The sequence below is a fragment of the Galleria mellonella genome, unplaced genomic scaffold (assembly GCF_026898425.1).
Source record: "Galleria mellonella isolate WM207_F2 unplaced genomic scaffold, CSIRO_AGI_GalMel_v1 utg284, whole genome shotgun sequence".
Taxonomy (NCBI): Eukaryota; Metazoa; Arthropoda; class Insecta; order Lepidoptera; family Pyralidae; genus Galleria; species Galleria mellonella.
Window position 1 is genome coordinate 597746 of NW_026442065.1, and position 22382 is coordinate 620127.

At 34.6% G+C, this 22382-nt stretch overlaps 1 protein-coding gene across 1 annotated transcript in view; it reads left to right on the plus strand.

Moving 5' to 3' along the window:
* Positions 1–22382, plus strand: part of LOC113512745 (uncharacterized) — a 582714-nt gene that overhangs the window by 37530 nt on the left and 522802 nt on the right. The window contains exon 2 of the mRNA XM_052895562.1: positions 4346–4848. Within this exon, the coding sequence (XP_052751522.1) occupies positions 4420–4848 (429 nt within the window). The 5' untranslated portion in view covers positions 4346–4419. The remainder of the gene's footprint in view (positions 1–4345; positions 4849–22382) is intronic.

The window sequence follows — 22382 nt, forward strand, 5'->3', positions numbered from 1 at the left end:
GAAATTCCGAATTTTCGGACTCAAATCCGTGTTTTTGTTCATACCGAAATCGACCCTGTAAATGGAGCTTAACATTTCGTTTGTCATAAATCCTACCATAAAAGTCCAAAGGGACGATACTTTAGCATTTTTAATATTTTTAAACGGTATGTATCATGTAATTTTAACACCAAATTTGTGTTTCGTTCGGACCCGAAATTTCGGAAAATATTTCATGGTAGGCCTTCAGAAACTATCTAAAAACACTACTACTAACTACTATAACTTAGAATGGCAAACAAACTGACGGCCCACCTGATAGAAAGTGGTAATCGTCGCCTGTACACATGAGCAGTACCATGGACATAACAGAGTATACTGTTTCGCCCATGATACCCCCCATGCGTTGCCATTCCTGAGGACTCAATTGTTATTCCTCTGTACCCAGTAAATTCATATTCACGCCATATCCCACCCTTCAAACCGAAACACAGCCATGCAAACACAACTGCTTCACGGTAGAAACACGAACGGGACAGAGGTACCTAGGCAATCGACTTTTGTACAAAGTCTCCCTCTGGCAGTACAAAGTCTCGCTCTTATGGGGGTCTACGTTCAGCAGTGGACAGTTAATGGCTGATTTAATGGTGACGACGTTGATTAATCTCGTATTAAATCAACTACAAACAGTGCGGAGTGGTCAAATAAACGTCATTGCTACGGGAATCGCCAATTGAAAGTGAATTTCAGCGTAATCCGAACACTTCTCGTTCAGAATTTAACGTTTCATTCGGATCCATTAACGTGGCTTAATTGATAGTTACAATTAAGAATGGCTTTGGAAAAAGTTTACACGAGAATGTTTTTAATGTAGTTTATAATAGTTTTGATAATTAAATTTTGTTAATTAACTAATTAAAAAACCGACGAGCGTGTATGACAAGATTGATGAATGTGGAAGAAGCGAAAGAGGTTTGTTTGAATCGAAGCATTTGGCGTTCCATTGTTTCTGCCTACCCTAATGGGAGACAGGCGTGACAGATATGTATGTATGTATGTATGTATATAATTGTGGATGTTTGTAGGTACATCACTAATGTGGGATATAATTGTAAAACGTGTATCTACCTCTCAACTAAGATTGTCAGTCTGTTGTCGACAGTAAAACGTATAGTTTGTTAATTGTGTATGTTTCAAACAATTTCCCTAAACAGTATTTATTTATGATTGGTTTTTACCTTCTCGACTTATGTCCGCTTAAGAACATACCCCGTCTTGTAATCCACAGGAAAAAAGGTACGTATGCCCCAGTTTTTTTTATGTCCGTTTTCTACCTCGCCTTCTCTTTTGAGTGTATATCCCTAAACAGTATATTAATATTATAAAATACTATATTATATAATACATTTAAAAAAAAAAACGTTCGCGCTCACTTTTTTACTTTATCCGAGCAGTAAGTGCTTTATATTATTCTCAATTTTGTGTATAATATAGTATATGTCATATATGTGTAAGTATATTTGTTATTCATATATATTTATTCGTTTATATATGTAATTTTAGTATGTATGTATATCAATAATTACTACCGCATTCTAGTATTCTGACACTTCCCAATGGTTGACTGGGAGAGAATGCTTTTAGATTTAAGTCCGCCATGTACACATATTTGTACTAATTTTATAATTTTGTACTAATTTGTCAGATCCGTCAGTATTCTACGACTATGACGACTTGTTCTTGTATGTTGCAAGAAACTGTTTTACAATACACAAATTATTCTAATTCGAAAATCAACGCGAAAAATATGTAAAAGTGTAACCCTATAGAAGTGGAAGGAAAGGGATTGTTGGCAATGGAGTTTGACAGCCCCATTACTAGCAATATGCTCTATTAGGTCGACCTCCACGTGGTTTCCCCTGTTAACCATCATGAACAATTCTTGTTGAATTCGTCACAGTGGGCTAACTGACCTGCTTCATCCTCACCTATCATCCTTTACTGGTGCCCCGGCGATGTATACCAATAGCGCGGGTGGGCTTGCCATTCCATTATCAGCCATTAAAAAAAACCCTATAAAAATTTTATTTACTTGAAAAAAAAAAAAGAATTAATAAATTGATACAAACCCTTTTGTCCGGTGACAAATGTCCCCTTTATGATTGCTGCATCGTTATTTACGTGGAAAACGGTTATTTATTCAACGGTTCAAATATCGTAACGCGACAGTAATCACTATTATTACGTTAAACGATCCCCCTTTAAACGGTTTTCTTATGCATTTTTAAATATAGGGTTTTCGAAGTTGTTTAGTTGAATATCAATGTGAAATAATATGTTATTCCTTTTTTACTTTAAACTAGCGGTATACGGCGCGGTTTTATGTACACGAGTCAGTATATAAAATACCTTACACATATATGAAAGAAACAAAGAGAAACTTTATTTTACAGAAATCGTCATAGTCGTAGAATACTGACGGATCTGACGAATGTTACATATAAAGATCCGTTGGTATTCTACGACTATGACGAAATATGCGACTACACCTACACAGGGGTTAATTTTTTTTATATATGTTAATCAATCATCAATACATATAATAAAATCCTAACTGATCACTGTCTGTACATGGAAGATATATAAGAAAAACTAGGGAGGCTTTATGAACGCAATAAAACCAAAAAACCAATGATTTTTAGTATTTTCGTCTGTTTGCCTGTTAAGTTGTAGGTTGGTGTACAATAATCTCAGATACGACTTAACCGTTTTGAATGCGGTTTTTACTAATGCGTTGCGGTTTACTTCACTTAATATTTAGTGTTTGCTTTATTTCAATCGATACATAAATAAAAATGTTATATCAATCTAAAGAATCACATATAAAATGCTATAAATTAACCGATCAGTTGAATTGGCTGAAACTTTATGAAAGTTTTAGGTACGTAATCATCATTTAAGTATATAATACAATATAGACTGGATTCATGAGAGTTCTAATGGGAATGATATACGGGAACTATATAGAAGCGGGCAACGCCGCGGGAAACAGCTAGTCTAAAATATATATCTATAGTTTATCTTTGTACTAAATTTCCAACTTCCTCCACTTCCTTTAATTCTAATTCCTTTGCTGTCCAGGCAGTTTGCCTATGAAACTCACTACCTGTCTCTATTCGGTGCGCTCAATCTCTCGCTAGCTTCAAAACCTCTGTAAAATCCTACTATCTCCTCTTTAAGTACTATTTTCCCGTGTTCTCTCTTCATCTTCCACTTTTATGTCAAGTATGTGTATGTTTATGTATATATTTGTGTATATGTTTGTATATGTTAGTATCTATACAATAGTGTTTCATCTAGCCTTTGTCTTTTTCCACAATGTCCTCTACCCAAAGTTTCTCTGGAAGAGATTGCAGAAAAAAATTAAAACCACAGATAAAAAAAATGAACAAATTAATAATGTTGATTTTATATTACTTAAACTAAATACTGTCATTTTAATGAGAATGATGATATTTTTCCTTTAGACCTACTTACTATTACGAACTGAGGTCCTACCATGAAATGTTTTCCGAAATTTCGAAGCCGAACGAAACACAAATTTGATGTTAAAATTACATAATACATGCTGTTTGGAAATATTAAAAATGTTAAAATATTGTTCCTTCGGACTTTTAAGATAGGATGTATGACGAACGAAATGTTAAACACCATTTATTGATCTGATTTTGGTATAAACAAAAACACGAAATTGAGTCCGAAATTTCGGAATTTCTTTTCGTGGTAGGCTCGCTGTTCTCATGCACGTGCATTAAATTATCAAACTATTCCAAAATGTTCTTATTAACTATCTGTAACATAATTCTATCTAGAATACAATATGGTTAATTTAGTCATTATATTAAAGAGCTGCTTCAAATGAAACATCCGTAACCATTTGGGCCGCACCATAAATAATAGGCGCGTACAGCCAGTAATCTCCGAAACAGTCCCTCAAAACACTAATCCCATTAATACGTATAATAAATGATCATGACCTTCCATGCGGCTCCCAAGATTCATGAACACTTCTTAACTTCATTAAAGAACGCAATTCTCCACGCGAAATTCCTTTTTGAATCGAATATTCTGGAGATTAAGAACGAACGGGCCCCGTAACAAATGACCGACGATCTATGCCCCTTTCGAATTATTACAATAAAACCCTGCTTAAAATCTGAAACAGTCAATTTACGACGCGCTCTCTCTCTTTGAGGAAACGCTATGGGAGCACCATCTAAACTAATATAGGAGTCAGAACACCACTCTAATTGTGCAATTAAACTGTGCTATTTCCTTTTAATGGAATTATTATTCGTCTTTACAGATGCTTGGAGAGAAATGGGGTCGAAATGTAACGTAATTCAACCGGATCGAGTGTTTAATTAATAGACGAGAACAATGGATAGGAGGGAGGAGGTGCATCGTCACGGATGCAGCATTGCCAAGCAAACCATACTGACGACGCATCCCAGCGGTTTGCAGACTCGGGTCTCAGTGGAGTTGGCCAATTTCGACGCGTTATGCGTCCATTCTGAATGCAAAGGCCCTACGAAGAAAGCGATGTGGGAAGGTAGCCCTTTCATGGGCAGACGGTTACTGGGTGGGGTGTCTGCTCACGGGACGCCTGTTTTGGGGCGTAGGAGTGATATAGTGAATGAAGGGAGGCTGTCGCAGCAATGTACTCCTGTTATGAGGAGGCGTGAGGTGGTGAGCCCAGGTGGCTCTCCCTTGCCAGTGAGGAGGGGTGATTGTGAGGAGTTGGAGGAAGGCTGTGACGTGGACAACAGCGTCATCAGTGGATGGCTCAAGTTTCGGGACAACAAGCGGGTGAGTTAATTTTTCTTTTTTATTTTTGATAGCTATAAGTTATTTGAAATGCTTATGTAATGCTTAAAACGATCCGGAATTCATATTTCAATCTATTTCTGTGTCGTAATATATTGATATTGCAGGTAATTATTTTATACTAGCGGCCCGTCCCGGCGTCGCACGGGTGGACATTTTTACATTTTAAAAAGTAGCCATTAAGGCTGCACACGCGACGGAAGCTTAAAAATGGAGTAACTTCTCCCGTTTTCCCAACATTTCCCTTCACTGCTCTGCTCCTATTGATCGTAGCGTGATGAAAAGTATACTATAACCTGCCCAGGAGTATGAAGAAAAATTGTACCAAGTTTCGTTAAAATCCGTCTAGTAGTTTTCGTTTCTATAACATACAGACAGACAGACAAAAATTTTACTGATTGCGTTTTTGGCATCGGTATCGATCACTAATCACTCTCTGATAGTTATTTTGGAAATATATTTCATGTACAGAATTGACCTCTCTACAGATTTATTATAAGTATATATATATTTGATTTTTTTGATTGCCGACGTTTTAACATCTCGTTGTAAATAAATTTTAAACATTCGTATTTTTTTTTTTACAATATGTAAATAAAATCAACTATCTAGCTTTTAAACCATAATGCCATCAAAATAAAGTGGACAGTTGAGATTATAAGTCTAAAACATTACCGAGTAAGTTAAAGCAACTGAGAGTATAAATATATTTTACAACTGAAACTTCGTCCACGGTGATCGTACTTAAATAGTGAATCGTCGAGTTCATCGCCCTTTAACTGCATTGCGCAATTTCTAGCATGGTTCAGCAGTCTTTAATTACTGGTAACCTTAGGGCTCACTGCAAAGTATTGGCAGGGCGGAGAGCCTGACGAGAGGTCTTACAGCACCGCAACTGGGCTAAGGGCTTTCCACCTTGCCTCTATAGGGTTGCACGCAGTCGATATAATTTTATCGATAAGGAATTGTTTATAGTTTTTATCGACGTCGATTAATAATAAATTGTTCAATTTACTTGACGAGTGGCGACCACGTTGACAAAAATATATTAATTTTGTTTCCTGTTTTGTCCAGTAAACTATTCTTTCTTTTTTTTTTTTGGTTATTTTCGATTGCATGACAATAATAGCCAATTATTGTAATAGTAGATGTATTATGCAATCGAACGTGTTTATTTTATTCAGTTGAGTTTATTTATTTTTTTGGTAGCCTGGTAGCACACTTTAGTTTTACGTATCCTGATACGAATTGATAACCTAATCGAGGAATCGGTTCTCTAATCAGAGGGCCTACCACGAAATGTTTTCCGAAATTTCGGAGCCGAACGAAACACAAATTTGATGTTAAAATTACATAATACTGACCATTTAAAAACAATAAAAATATTAAAATATTATTCCTTTTGACTTTTATGGTAGGATTTATGACGAACGAAATGTTAAGCTCCATTTGCTGGGCCGATTTATGTATAAACGAAAACACGAAATTGAGTCCGAAATTTCGGAATTTCATTTCTAGTAGGCCCCCAGTTTATCGAGTCAGGGAGCCTGAAGACGTAAATTCCATACAATAGAACAGTGCACCGCATATATACGATTCAACCCATTTGGTTTAAAAATCTAACGTCCAATATTGTTACCAATCGTTAACTATCCACTGCTGAATATAGGACTCTCCTTATTGGGTGTCGTAATGGGCGAATAAGGGAACTTAATAGTTGAGTAATAGACAGCAGTTTTCCTTTTGAAACATCACTAAAGCTTAACTGCTTAAAAGATTGTTAGCGATGGAGTTTAACAGGCCCATTGCTAGCAATATACCCTATCAGGTCGACCTCCACGTGGTTTCCCCTGGAAACCATCGCGAATAATTCTTGTTAAAATCGTCACGATGGGCTAACTGACCTGCTTCATTCTCATATATCTCTCACTGGTGCCCCGCCAGTGTTTACCGAGAGCGCAGGTGGGGTTACCATTTCATTGTCACCTATTAAAAAAGCCTAACTGCGATTGCCAATCCGCCTTCCACGCTTGGATATTTCATTATATTATTTATTAAATAGTTATAATAAGCTTATATATAACATAGTTACAATGTATCTGAAGAATCATCGGTAGGTCTCTATGACCTAAATATTTACTTACAGTTTCATTTGTGATTACATGTTATTTGATAAATACAATTATCACAAATAACTATTCATGTACGGTACAATAAAAGTAACTAGTATAAAAAGACAAAGAATTCGAAGAAGACCCGGATAGTATGGGTTCTGGGCCATCACGCTTCACGAAGTAGCTTATATATCATTAGATAGTGCATTACCTATATCGTTCTTATGAGTGAATTTTGTGGGGACACCTCGTTAGCAAAAAAGTTAACCGCGTTATATTTGGGTGGCAGGAACCCATTTCGTTTGTGAAAATATAGCCTATAATTTATCTGTGAAATATTATAGGACTCTGTAATTCTTTTTGCGACCAGAGCAGCTCCTCGCGGTGACGGTGGTAACGGTCAAAATTTAAACTTTGAGCGTCCAAGTCTCTGGAAATATGTTATGCCGTCACGGCAAGGACAATTAGTGATTTAAAGCGTTCTGATACCTGCAAAAATGGGGCTCGTACCGTAGGCTATTGCGCTTACATTACAACTATTATTTGGTATTTAGGGTATACAAAGCATCTGACACAGCCAATAAAATTTACATCAACAGAAATGGGAGACATATTTTTAAGATTTGATAGTTCTGATGAAGAATCTTCACAGATATAAATGTCAATTAATTCATCAATGTTTTTTTTTAATGGATGATAATGGCATGGTAACCTCGTCTGCGCTATCGGTATACAATGGCGGGGCACCAGTGATAGACTACTATTGAGGATGAAAGCAGGTCAGTTAGCCCATCCTGACGAATTCAACTAGAATTAGCCACGATGGTTTCCAGGGGGAACCACGTGGAGGTCGACCTGACAGGGTATATTGCTAACAATGGGGCTATTTGACCCCATTACTAATAATCCCTTTCTCCCAGCCATCAATGTTGGGTTGCCTATAAACATACGCCCACTTTGAATAACAATGAAACTATTTTTCCGTGACTGTACCCGTGAACCCCTAATCGTTAGTATGTGATTCATTAATGGACGCACCAAGGCCCAACTTGAGACACGGTTCTTTTAAATTGTCTTTCTAAATTCAAGTAGGTAATTTTTTTATACAACTTAGAATGGCAATCAAGCTGACAGCGCACCTGATAGAAAGTAGTAACCGTCGCCTATAGACATGAACAGTACCATGGACATAACAGAGTATAATGTTACGCCCATGATACCCCCCATACGTTGCCATTCGCGAGGACTCAGGTGTTATTCCTCTGTACCCTGTAAATTCACGCCATATCCCACCCTAACCGAAACAAAGTCATGCAAACACAACTGCTTTACGGTTGAAACACGAATAGGACAGAGGTACCCAAGCAAACGACTTTTGTACAAAGTCTCTCTCTCTAGTATAATTAATATGCGTAACGAAGTATGTATATATTGTACACATATTTCATGCATATGATAATATGAAAGCGCATAAATTATACAACATTATCCTCATATCGATATTTATAATTTAATCATCCACCTCACTGGCCACACATCAAAGTAATAGGTACAAGGATTTTGTGCTTCAGCGCCTTACGGATACGGAGCGGTGGAACCGGTTTTTTCCAGTATTTACTCTATAAAAAAGCGTAATATTTGCTTACTTATCCTCTTATGTAAAAGTATCCTCTAGAACAAAACCCTACTTATGCTGGAGGCCTATGTCCAGCAGTGGACAATTAACGGCTGATATAATAACAGTTCTTCTTCAAAAGGGAAGTAAAGATTTTTTTTAGGGTTGTCAACGCGCGTTTCAGAAAGGCAATTTATTATTTATAATATTTAATATATATATATACTACGTAATACTAACTTTACATATATGTATATAATATATTCTTTAGCAATATAAAGGTTGTAAGCCTCTTAGTAATAAATAGATATAAAGCACAAGTTCTTACAGTTCCTTTAATCTAGATATCATTCTATTAAATCATATATTTACTTATTTTACTTTATATTTGATATATAACAAATAATATAACATAAATACCCAACTTCTGTTAGTCCATTGACACTTATTTAAATATAGCTTCTTTAGGATTGATATATTTTATATAATGACCACGTGGTTCACTATACTTGTTCACTTTTAATACGTCAGCTCTGCTCTGTTCAACGGTTGGACAAGAAGTGTCTCCCCACCTAAATAACAATCTTTTATATCTACAGGGTAGAATTCGAGTGAACAAGTCAGCGAGACCACGTGTTCTTACAATTTCATTACTTTTTATTCAAGTATCATGACAATAAATAATTATAAAATTAATTAAAATATAAATTAGTGTTCTATATATATTACAAGAATAATTTATTACCAAATTTGGTATAATTACAATCTTAACGTTTTATTATATTTAAAGTAGTTAGTCTGATTTTTATTGATAAATGTAGGTACACATTTTAACACAAGATGTTTAAGAAAATTAATATAATTTAAAATAAATATCTAACACGCGCGTAATGCCTATGGTATGGCAGGCATTTATAGGCTACAGTAACCGCTTACCATCAGGTGGGCCGTATGTTTGCTTGCGACTTTAGTGGTATAAACAAACACAATAATAATACTATAGTGTACAATGTTATTTCTTAGAATTATAAAAATGTACAATTTATTTCATAACTTTGGCCTTATTATGGAGATTTTTTTGTTTTATTTTATACTAGCTCTTACTCGCGAGTTCGTCTGCGTGACCTGGATATGTTTAATGGCCAGGAAACATGGTGAACTAACCCTTATTCAGATCACGAGTATAGGTACGTTATAATTTAGGTTTCAATAAATAAATACACCCTTGAACTGTACCAGATAAGATTTTTAATATAATTTTTCAATATATTCTTGAGCTTATATACACAGGATTTTTTTTTGATGGGTGAAAATGGTATAGTAATCCCGCGTGCGCTAACAGGATACGCTGGCGGAGCACCCGTGAAGGATGATAGGTGGGGATGAAGTAGGTCAGTTAGCCCATCGTGACGAATTCAACAAGAAATGTTCACGATGTTTTCTAGGGGGAACCACGTAGAGGTCGACCTAATAGGGCATATTGCTAACAATGGGGCAGTCAAACTCCATTGCTAACAATCCCTTTCCTCCCCAACGATAGGGTATATTGTTAGCAATGGGACCGATACTCCACATTACTGACAATCCCTCCCCCCCCTGCCAGTATTTAAAATGTTAATAGTAAGTAGGATTAATAAATAAAATATTGCATGACGATTCTCTATTCAAGTGATTAAAGTCATCAGACCCTGGTACTAAAGTCATGGACTCCATTCAAAGTAATCATGGTACACCACAAAAAAATCGCTCGCAACCAACCACTTGGCAACAAAACAGTCGTAAAAACCGGCGATATTTCAAGCGTTTTTTCTTAAACAACGGGTCCCGAGTGAAATATGGCCACACATTTACTAAGCTCCGGACAAATGTGGACGATTCACCCTATCATCGGATATGTCCGATATTTCTTATAAATTGTGGCCACCCGGACAAACAATGCCTGTTATAGATTTGATATTTACGACGCTATTTTGTTTGGAGATATGGTTTTGATCCTATTAATGTTCCATAATAAACCATTTTTGGCCGTGTGGTCCCGTCGTAGAATAAGCCTTTGTACAAAGTTACCAGAGGGAGACTTTGTACAAAAGTCGATTGCTTGGGTACCTCTGTCACGTTCGTGTTTCAACCGCGAGGTAGTTGTGTTTGCATGGCTGTGTTTCGGTTTGAAGGGTGGGATATGGCGTGAATTTACAGGGTACAGAGGAATAACACCTAAGTCCTCACGAATGGCAACGCATGGCGGGTATGTATGTTTTAGTGCAATAAAGAATGTGTGTATATATATTAACACAATCCCCACCTTTTTTTAACCGAGTATCAAGAGAAGGGTAAGTAGAGACGATTCCTTATTATCCTATCTCGCCACGTTGGTGCATGTTCTCACACAAAATTTAGTGAAACGGAATCAAATCCCATACCGTCGCTAATCCCTGTGCCAGATAACCATTGGCGCGTGATTTATGTGCACCGGAGTACAAGGATCTTTAGCGAAGAATTATGGTACACAATGGAACGCTGTTAATGACCTTTTCATAAAGTGGGCTGGGCTGGGCTGGGCTGGGCTGGTGGCTAATGAGTCGGGTGCAAGACGACACGACTATTGGAATGCTACGTTTAATCTTATTTATTTATTAGATGCACCATTAAATTATTTTTACAACAAAACATTTAACAATATCAGTATATATATATATATATATATATATATATATATATATATATATATATATATATATATATATATATATATATATATATACATAACATCTCTTTTACACATGTGTCCGTAAGTTACGTATTTAGGGCCTACTGAAAATCAGTGTCGTAGCTTCAGATTTGAAACTGCGACATATGCTGAGTTAGGTCCTTTGCACAAACACTGCTACATTCATTTTGTTTTTTATATGTTTTTCTTTTATTCTAAATTCAAAGTAAAATAGTAATGTTATTATATAATTGTGTAACCTTCATTATTATGTTGTTTTGTTATATGTAACATGTATAATTTATATTATTTTTCTTAAAGAGCGATTGTATTTAACTAATGATATTATTTAAATGAAAAGTTTGTTCAGTGTATGTGTAAATAAATAAATAAATAATAAATAATGTATTAATTTTAATTTTTGAATTAATTTGTTTAAAAAGACAGCCTAATACTGTATTAATGTCAGCATAATAATTTTATTGAAATGAAATTAATTCTTGCTGAATTTGCAAGATCATTAACTCAGCTTTATACAGATGGAATATTTCAATAATTCACGAATAAAAATGCAGGTAATTCATCCGCTGTAAGTCGCGGTGCAAGTTATGAGCGGTTGTTGTTTTCAATCCATGGATGTTTGTGGTACAAACTAAATAAGTTTTATTTATTTAATCTTTATTTTACTTAGTGCTGTAGAGAATTCTGTCCCAGTGAACTCTCTTAACTTAATGAAGTGAACGTATTTATTGGTATTACAACTTGTAGAAGTAGGAGGTTTTAATTCGATTGTTTGTTTATGTTTTTAACATAACTTCGTCACTTCTAAGCCGATTGGAAAATTCTTTTTATGTGACTGGACATATCTATAGGTTGTTTCCATAGAAATCTTATCAAAATAGATTTAGTACTCGTAGTTTAGTTTTTAAATCATTGGTTTTGTCACTGTGGAAGTCGTGTTTTTTATGGGGCACAATATTTAATTATATTCTAATATTATATTCTAGTGAAGGTATATTAAATATGCGAGACAGGGGACGAGTAAAAGAAGTGGAGGTTGAATACGCACTAACTTTATTATAGATGTCTTTGACCTTGTAACATACACAAATACCCACCTATTAATAATATAAATACATAACAAGGTTTAAGTTATAATTTTAATTAATTGAATAAATAAATAAGTTCCCAATTCGTTCGTATTTTTAATTGATTTCGCTAATTCTTAATAATTGCAAAAATCGATTCGTAAAATAAAAATCTTATTGTAATAGTTAGGGTGTATACCCATGTCGGTATTTTTATGTTAAAAGTAACACAAAAAACAGCTTTTTTTAAAATACGAACTTTTTTTTATCGTTTTTTGATGCTTGTTCCTTTTGGAAAATAGTTTAGTTTCTCTGACAAAACTTTAAAGGATGTTAATATTTTTTTTTTATTATTATTATAAGGGCATCCAAGCATATAGCTTGACTGATGGTACCAGGGATATGTCGCGTATGTTGTCAACCTTTAAGAAACCTTATTATGTCCTTTTTGAACATCATACTATATTCTCTAGGGAAGCCGATTGTTTTCGTCTTGAATTAATTTTTTATTTATTTTATTTATTCATTAATACATGTATGTGTACAACGTGTACTTGACGCTAAAAGCATTCTTTTCCAGTCAACGTTATTTAATGTTTTTGTATTTCTTATCGCTTATCGCTTGCCGCTAGTCGCTTGCGACAATTGTCGCCGCGACGTATTTTTCCGTCTTCCGAGCGAAATGTTCCGCTCAGCAGAATCGTCGGAATTTTTCATCGAACAACGCGCTACAAGCCCGCAGCCCGCTAAACGGTTTTTAAGCTGGTTTCCTACAGAAATACCGGCGAATTATTCTATATAAAACCGTTTCAGTTATTGTTTGAAGTTTATAAAATATTGTACTTTGGAAATGATTGTTCAATCGCGTGGCTTCTAGTCTTTATGCTATTGACTTACACCGCAGTTTAATGATAGATCTGTGTTAAATAGGATGCCAAAAATATATGAAGTTTAATTGTAAAAATATATGAAGTCTGTTTGAAAAACTATATGAAGGCAAATATAAAAATCTCTCTTCTACTTGCTGTGCCCAACAGGGTCCATAATTGAAGTTGAAATGTTATCTACTAATCACATTATGGAATGCAATAAGAAATAAATAAATAAATTAATTAAAAAAAAAGTTATCAGCCTTATTGAATTCAAATTCAAATTCAAATTCAAAAATCATTTATTCATGTAGGACATTTTAGCCGCTTATAAACGTCAAATTTTTACATTATAATTTTATTTTTTTCCTTACCGTCCAGTTCGGTATATAGATCCAATTGAGAAGAACTGGCAAGAAACTCAATTGAATTACTTTTTTTTTTAAAGCCAGTTTATTTACAATGTATATTTATATAGGTGTCTATGTCTAACATTAAATGAAAATTCAGTGCATGAACAACTATTGCCATGCACACTCGTCATTCAAGTAATCGTTTAGTGAGTAATAGGCTTTGCTCAATAAATATGATTTAACAGATGTTTTGAATTTATTTAAGGGTAATTCCAACATATCCTTTGGTATCTTATTGTAAATTTTTATACCTATTCCCATAAAAGACCTATTAACTTTTTCTAAACGATACTTGGGGACAGCAAGTTTGTCTTTAAATCTAGTATTAATATTATGAATATTGCTGTTTTTTGGAAATAAGTCAAGATTTTTATGAACATATAGGATATTTGAATATATAAATTGAGAAGCAACGGTGAGAATATTTGCCTCTTTGAATTTCTCCCTTAATGAGTCACGACTCTTCATACAGTAGATCGCTCGAACGGCACGTTTTTGTAATATGAATATATTCTTAATATCTGCCGCTTTTCCCCATAGTAATATTCCATAGAGAGTAAACTATGAAAATAACTAAAATAGACTAATCTAGCAGTATCAGTATCAGTGTACTGTCTAACTTTACGCACGGCAAAAGCTGCTGAACTTAGTTTCGCTGCAAGGCTTTGAATTTGTGCACCCCATTGTGTTTTATTATCTAGTGTGATTCCTAGAAAGACAGTAGATTCTATAAATTCGAGAGATTCGTCATTTAATTTAATATTGCAATTAGTATTAAAACTTTTAGACAGAGAGAAATTAACACATTTTGTTTTTTTAGCGTTTAACATAAGATTGTTAGTTGTAAACCAGTGCAGGAGACGCCGCAAAGCACTATTTACATCGTCATAATTATTAGTCATTCTATTAACTTTAAAAATCAATGAAGTATCGTCTGCAAATAATACTATGCCACATCTATCCTGCATGGCATATGGGAGATCATTAATGTAAACTAGGAATAAAAATGGACCGAGAATAGATCCTTGAGGTACACCCATTTGCACAAGTGACCCGTCAGACGTAGCGTTGCTAATCTTCACTTTCTGTATTCTATCAGATAGATAAGATTTTATTAAATTTAAAGCATTGTCTTTGACGCCATAAAAAGCAAGTTTTTTTAGCAATGTATTATGATCAACGCAATTAAAAGCCTTAGAAAGGTCACAAAAAACACCTATCACATCCATTTTAGTTTCCCATGCAGCAATGAAATAACCGTCGCCAAAAAATATGAGCAGCATCATGGATATTGCAAACTATAACTCTGATCGCCACGATACCATTCATGTGTTGTTATTCAGCTTTTACAAAATAAAATGGAATTCAATTAGATAACCAAACTTGCTGTTCTAAAGTATCTTTTAGAATAAGTTAATATGTCTTTTATGGAAATAGGTATTAAATGGTAGGTATAAAATAAGATACCGAAGGATATTTTGGATCTACCTTTTAATAAATTTAAAACTGTTATTAAAAACACTTATTGAACAAAACCTAATACACACTAAACGATTACTTGAATGACAAACGTGCATGGTGTTAGTCGATCATGCGCGGGCAAACGCCCGCTAGCTAAAGTCGTTAAAATACGACCGTGTAATTTTAGACATAATACATTTCAAGTAGGGATATATATTTCCATTATTACATGTATTACATCTCCATATTTAGAAATAATAGAATTTTCATTGTGTCTCCGATCAAACTGTTTACAACTACTCCTTTTCATCCAGAGGTTGCCTGGAAGAGATCGCTTTTAACGATAAGGTCACGCATTGTTTTCTCATTGTGATTATTTCTTGTAATTGTTTGTATCTATAATGAGTTTATTATTGTAATCTTTTGGTGGAAACAATAAAAAGTATCTATCTATCTATCTATTTAAAATCGTAACTGTTGAGTATTTTGCGGGCTCTTCTCAACAGATAACAACTTCACGAACCCTGCAGTAGATTTAAAAGAAATGACGATTTAAAAGTGCTTGTAAACAAACCAAAGGGAGACTTTGTACAAAAGTCGATTGCTTGGGTACCTCTATCCCATTCGTGTTTTAACCGTGAAGCAGTTGTGTTTGCATGGCTGTGTTTCGGTTTGAAGGGTGGCATATGGCGTGAATTTACAGGGTACAGAGGAATAACACCCGAGTCCTCAGGAATGGCAACGCATGGGGGGTATCATGGGCGAAACAGTATACTCTGTTATGTCCATGGTACCGCTCATGTCTATAGGCGACGGTTACCACTTTCCATCAAGTGGGCCGTCAGTTTGTTTGCCATTCTAAGTTGTATAAAAAAAAGTCTATTTGAATAAAAATGATTTAAATTTGAATAAAGGTTTTCCCATAATACTCGCAGCACACAATTTTTATACCTAAAATAATAGTAAATATTGCCTAGTAATTTAATGTAACAATTTCTGTACACATATTGGCACATGCATTACTACCCGGCTTGATCAATATAAACTGCGAGATCCCTTATTTCATGTCCTGTGCTTCCTCTTTTCGTCTCGCGATAAAGGATAATCGTTCGTATTGTTAAAGAATTAAAGTTTAACATTTCCAATTCGGTTGTGATCCGGGTAAACGTACTCTGGAGAGTGACGGTATGTTGCTTTGGCGGTGATAAAACATTTATGAAGCCAGCTACCGCGTGACAAATAGGCAAAGGGAAGCGTCTAATGTGTATTTAGTTTTTTTAGCAATAGACAAGTATTTTTTTTTTTAAATAAGAACTTCACCGTTATAAAATATCAATTGACTATCTTATTGTTTTATGTATTTAGTCTTTAGTACAAGATACCAAACCAAATCAAGAGATATATCGATCAAGAATGAATGGAGATGTCGGTAGGGGCCGCCCTAGACGGACGTATATTGACCAAATAGGCGACGTGCTGAGGAAGGGCCAAATTAAAAGTACCCGTAACCGGCGAGCGTGTATGACAAGATTGATGAATGTGGAAGAAGCGAAAGAAGTTTGTTTGAATTGAAGCATTTGGCGTTCCATTGTTTCTGCCTACACTAATGGGAGACAGGCGTGACAGATATGTATGTATGTATGTACACGATATGTGCACGGGACTTAATGCTAAAAGCATTCTCTCCCAGTCAACTTTAAGGATGTGTTAGAATATTCGAATGCGGTACTAGTAATAATTGATATACATACATACTGTAGTATATCATTTATTACTGTACTGTACTAGACTGTTGAAGATATTAGAAGCGGCTCAGACATATTTAGAGTCGCGTTAAATATTATTGATATAATTTTGTATGTAAGCACTAGGGTTGATTTGGTTTTTTACTGCCATAATGTTATAATTATCTAATATAAATAATGAATAAATAATTAATAGAACTTATATAGATATACAAATAAATATAAATAATATACTATATTATATTGTAGTTTATACTATAGCTTACTTATTTATTTATTTATTCATTAGTACATGGCGGACTTAATGCTAAAAGCATTCTCTCCCAGTCAACCATAGGGAAGTGTCAGAATACTCAAATGCGGTACTAGTAATTATTGATATACATACATACTAAAATGACATATATAAACGAATATATATATATATATATATATATATATATATATATATATATATATATATATATATATATATATATAACAAATATACTTACACATAGATGACATATACTATATTATACACGAAATTGAGAATAATATAAAGCACTTACTGCTCGGATAAAGTAAAAAAGTGAGCGTGAACGTTTTTTTTGAAAGACGGTTTAGTCGGTAGTCTCTTATTGGCATCAGGGAGCGCGTTCCAGAGTCGTGAAGAATGTAGGAGAAAAGAGTTTGAAGCGTAACCAGTACGGTGAGAGGGGAAAGATAGTTGGAGACTATTATTGGAACGAAGGTTACGATCGTGAGTTTCAAAAAGATACTGGAATTTACTCCTTAAGTAGTTAGGACACTGGGGGTTTCGAAGAAGAGTGTAAAGGGTACAAAGAGTTCTAACGTTTCTGCGTTGATGAATGGAAAGCCACTTACCGCTTGGATAATATATAAAAGTGTATAATAACCTTTTTTGAATGACGGTTCAGTTGTTTTTATTTTAAAACAAATAAAATGATAAAAACTGTTATAGACTAGTCGAGAAATCCCGAATTTAAGTTCCATTAGTCGCCTCTTACGACACTCATGGAAAAAGAACCGGTGGTCCAATCTATGCCAGGATCATACGGCGTCATTTCAAAGACATTACTAGATTTAAAATATTTAAATTTAGAATGCGTAATTGTGTATTTAGAATGCGTAATTGTGTATTTAGAATGTGTATTCTAAGTTTCATATAAAAATATTTGCTGCGTAACATGCTGGTTTTACTTCGTAGAAACAATATGAAAGTAATATTACACGAGAGTGTACTGTTTTGATAGGGATTGTCGATTCTGAACTGCCAAAGATACTTGTTTGTAATATACCTAAATAAAAAGTTCAGCTTGCATGTTAAAATTAGATAGATAATTTATTTGCATTACTTACAGCACACAAATTATTACATATACATAAAAACGAGATAAGATAAATGATTATAAAAAAAAAAAACACATAAAACCAAGCACAATTTTCTTTTGTACGTGTGCCATAACAATTAGTTTTTTATATATATATTCATTATTGCACTTGTAAGTTACATATAAAATAATCTATTTATAAATGTCGTGAGCAAGGGTGGACTTATCTCTGACAGAGATCTCTTCCAGTCAACCCAGTACAGTGAGAAAGCATTTCGTTAGCGGGCAGCTGAAGTGCTACAACTATTAATACATAAACAAATATACAGTTAAATAAAATATTAAAAGATAAATAGATTTTTAGATAAATAGATACTATTTATTGTTTCCTCCAAAAGATTGCAATAGTATATTTATTATAGATACAAACAAATTACAAGAAATAATCACAGTGAGAAAACAATGGGCGACCTTATCGCTAAGAGCGATCTCTTCCAGGCAACCTTTGGATGCAGAGGAGTAATTATAAACAGTTTGAACTTAAATTAATTAATTAATTTAAATGATCGATTCTATAATTTAATTGGTCTAGTTTTAGATTATAAAGACAGAGAGATATTTAAAACAAAAAAAAAAATTAAATCTAAGAATATACAATTAGGATACAATGTTATTATATATTAAGATAGTCGTATGAATCAGTATTTTTTTAAAACCGTTCTATTCTGTCTACAATCTCGTTACATATATTTACTTACTAGCGGCCCGTCCCGGCGTCGCACAGATGGACATTTTTAACATTTCCCTTCGCTGCTCTGCTCCTATTGATCGTAGCGTGATGAAAAGTATACTATAACCTGCCCAGGAGTATGAAGAATAATTGTACTAAGTTTCGTTAAAATCCGCCCAGTAGTTTTTGTTTCTATAACGAACATACAGACAGACAGACAAAAATTTTACTGGTTGCATTTTCGGCATCAGTATCGATCACTAATCACCCGCTGATAGTTATTTTGGAAATATATTTCATGTACAGAATTGACCTTTCTACACATTTATTATAAGTATAGATAATTACATCCTTATTTATATTACAAATGTGAAAGTGAGTTTGTCTGTTCGTTACCATATAGCGCCTTAACGGCTTAACCAATCACTATGAGATTTGGTATATACATACTATATGGGATGGAGAAAGATATAGGCTTACTTTTTATCCCGGTCATATGAACCGTACCTGCAATGCCGTAGGTGTTGTGGGTGACAATGGGCGGCGGTAGTCACAAAAAAAAAAAAAAGTGACTACCGCCGCCCATGGTCACCCACAACACAAGCGGCATTGCAGGTGTGCTGCCGGTCTTTTAATAAGGAATATACTCTTTTCTTGAAGGTTCTGTTGTCGTATCGGTTCGGAAATACTGCTGCTGGAAGTTGATTCCAAAGAGTGGTTGTGCGTGGGAGAAAGTGCCTTGAAAAACACTTACCATCAGGTGAGCCGCATGCTCGTTTGCCCCCTGTGTTGTAAAAAAATAGCTAGTATTTATGTACAGTTTTTTTTAAAACTGTGTAGTATTTACTAAAAGTAAACGCCTAATTAAAAATTACGTTAAAAATATGAAACTAAAATTATAATTCATGAGAAAATAACGCCCTCTGGTGACAAAAGCTTCTACGTCACTTTCATCATACGTAATCCCACCAAAGTCGTAAGAGCCGACTAAGGGAGGGATTTATAAATTTACAATTGATTGCACCTACTTCATATTTCGTTTAGGAGTTTTTTAACTGCATTTTTTTTATCAAAATTCAAATTTTTATTGTTAACTTATTAAAAAAAAAATATAAGAATATTGTTGCATGATAAAAGTTTTTTGTAGGTAGACAACTTTTTAAATAATCAATTGGACACATTGAAAATTCTTTAATCGTTTTCGAAAATTCATACAGACAGACAAAGTGACGTATAGACAAAAATACTCAAAATATTTTTTTTGGCTTTTATTGCTCTTGTTAAAACAGTTCATATCAATTTTTCTTAATTACCTTCCCATGTACAAACATCGTTCAGTCACAATTTCGCTAAATTCTCAAATAATACGTTAAATTCACCCCCCCCCCCCTTCCATCCTCCCTAAAACTGTTACTCGTAACATGGCTGTATGCCGTATGTGCGCCGCGTCTCTTGCCGCTCAGTCAACGTCAGTTTTGAACGCCCGTCAATATGTCAACAGACGCCATCTTGGACGGAGGTGGAAATTTCCGAGCGATTTCGCGCGCATTTTACTTTTTACTAGGTCATTGGGGATGTACGGAAGCCGCAAAGGGTTTACGCACACTTGACGCGTTATTGTCTGCCTATTCGGGAGGTTTACTTTATTCTCTTTGGATTGACAAGTTGTTAGCGGTGATAGAGGCAGACGGTGTGTGTTTTATTTGGTGTTCGCGCGCGGTAATGTTAGCAATGTTTCATACATTGTATTTGACTTCTATTTTTTTTTTGTGTGGAGTTTTTTTTGTTCGAGTTATTGATGATTTTGATTTAATGGTGTTTTTTTTATTGAATGACAATATAATGGGTAACTCTGCCTGCGTTATTGGTATACTGCCAGGGCACCAGTGAGATATGATAATTCAGGGGGGAAGGTCATAGTGACGAATTCAGAATCATTTAAGATGGTTTCCAAAAGGTTTCAAACTCCTCGTGGTTCCCCCAAAAGGAGATCGACCTGATAGGGTATATGCTTGCAATGAGGCCCCATTCCCAATACTAATACTAACAATCCTTTTTTCCCCGATGTGATGGTAACTAAAAATACCACTAAAAGCCAAACTGCGGTTGCCAGTCCGCCTGCCAAGCGTGGTAACTATTAGCAAAACTCTTCTTATGGGGGAGACTATGTTCAGGAATTAACAGTTAATGATTGATATGACAACAACAACTGTGTCTAAAATTACATGATCGTTAAAAAGCTCACACATGATCGATGCCAGAAGATGCCATTGATCAGAATTTAAGAAAACAGTGGTATGCCATTTATGTTGAAGCTTTAAAAATTAATAAACTACTAACAGAGAGCTTTGCAGTTTTTTTCATGCAACTTAGAATGGCAAACAAGCTGACGGCCCACCTGATGGAAATTGGTAATCGTCGCCTATAGACATAAGCAGTACCATGGATATAACAGATATTGTTTCGCCCATGATACCCCCCATACGTTGCCATTCCTGAGAACTAAGGTGTTATTCCTCTGTACCCCGTAAATTCACTGCCATATCCCACCCTTCAAACCCAAAACATAGCTATGTAAACACAATTCAACTGCTTGGGGTGAAGAGATTGTTAGTAATATATTCTAATAGCCTCATTATTAGCAATATACCCTAGCAGGTCGACCTCCACGCGGTTTCCTCTGAAGACTATCGTAATTAATTCTTGTTGAATTCCTCACGATGGGCCAACTGACCTGCTTTCATCCTCATCTATCATTTCTCACTGGTGCCCTGTCAGAGTATACCGATAGCGCAAGCAGGTTTACCATTCCATTTTCAGCCATTCAAAAAGAAAAACACGATTGTTTTACTGTCGAAACACGAATGGGACAGAGGTGTCCAAGCCAACGACTTTTGTATAAAGTCTGTTAATTTAATCAACCACTAATTACTTTGTAAACTTGCCAATTGGCTGTCACTGGTACCGGCTTGTGATAAGTTTGGAATTTGTCAGTCAATTTCATACTTGATACGGTATACTTGTTTAATATATTTGTAATTATTAATAAGCGATTTAGATGGAAGGGATCTAACGTGAAGTTGGATAATTGAATGATTGTATTAATATACACAGTTCAAGTTAGTTTTAGTTATGGACCAGTAATAGGCAGTCTGCGGTTTTGTCTGTGCCCAATAGAAATATGTGACATTGTTATTTATAGATAGTGTTATTGGAAAAGCTTAAATTTATTTTAATATACATAGTTTATTGAACCAACACTTTATGGCACACGACATTTCTATGTATAGACTTGATAATGACAAAAATATGCAATAATTGCCACTTACAAAAAATATTTTTATATAATAAAAAAAAAAGAAAATTTAACATTGCCAGAACGAAAAATATAAACAATTTATTTTACAGCACACAAATAACATAAGCAACTGGTACATGTT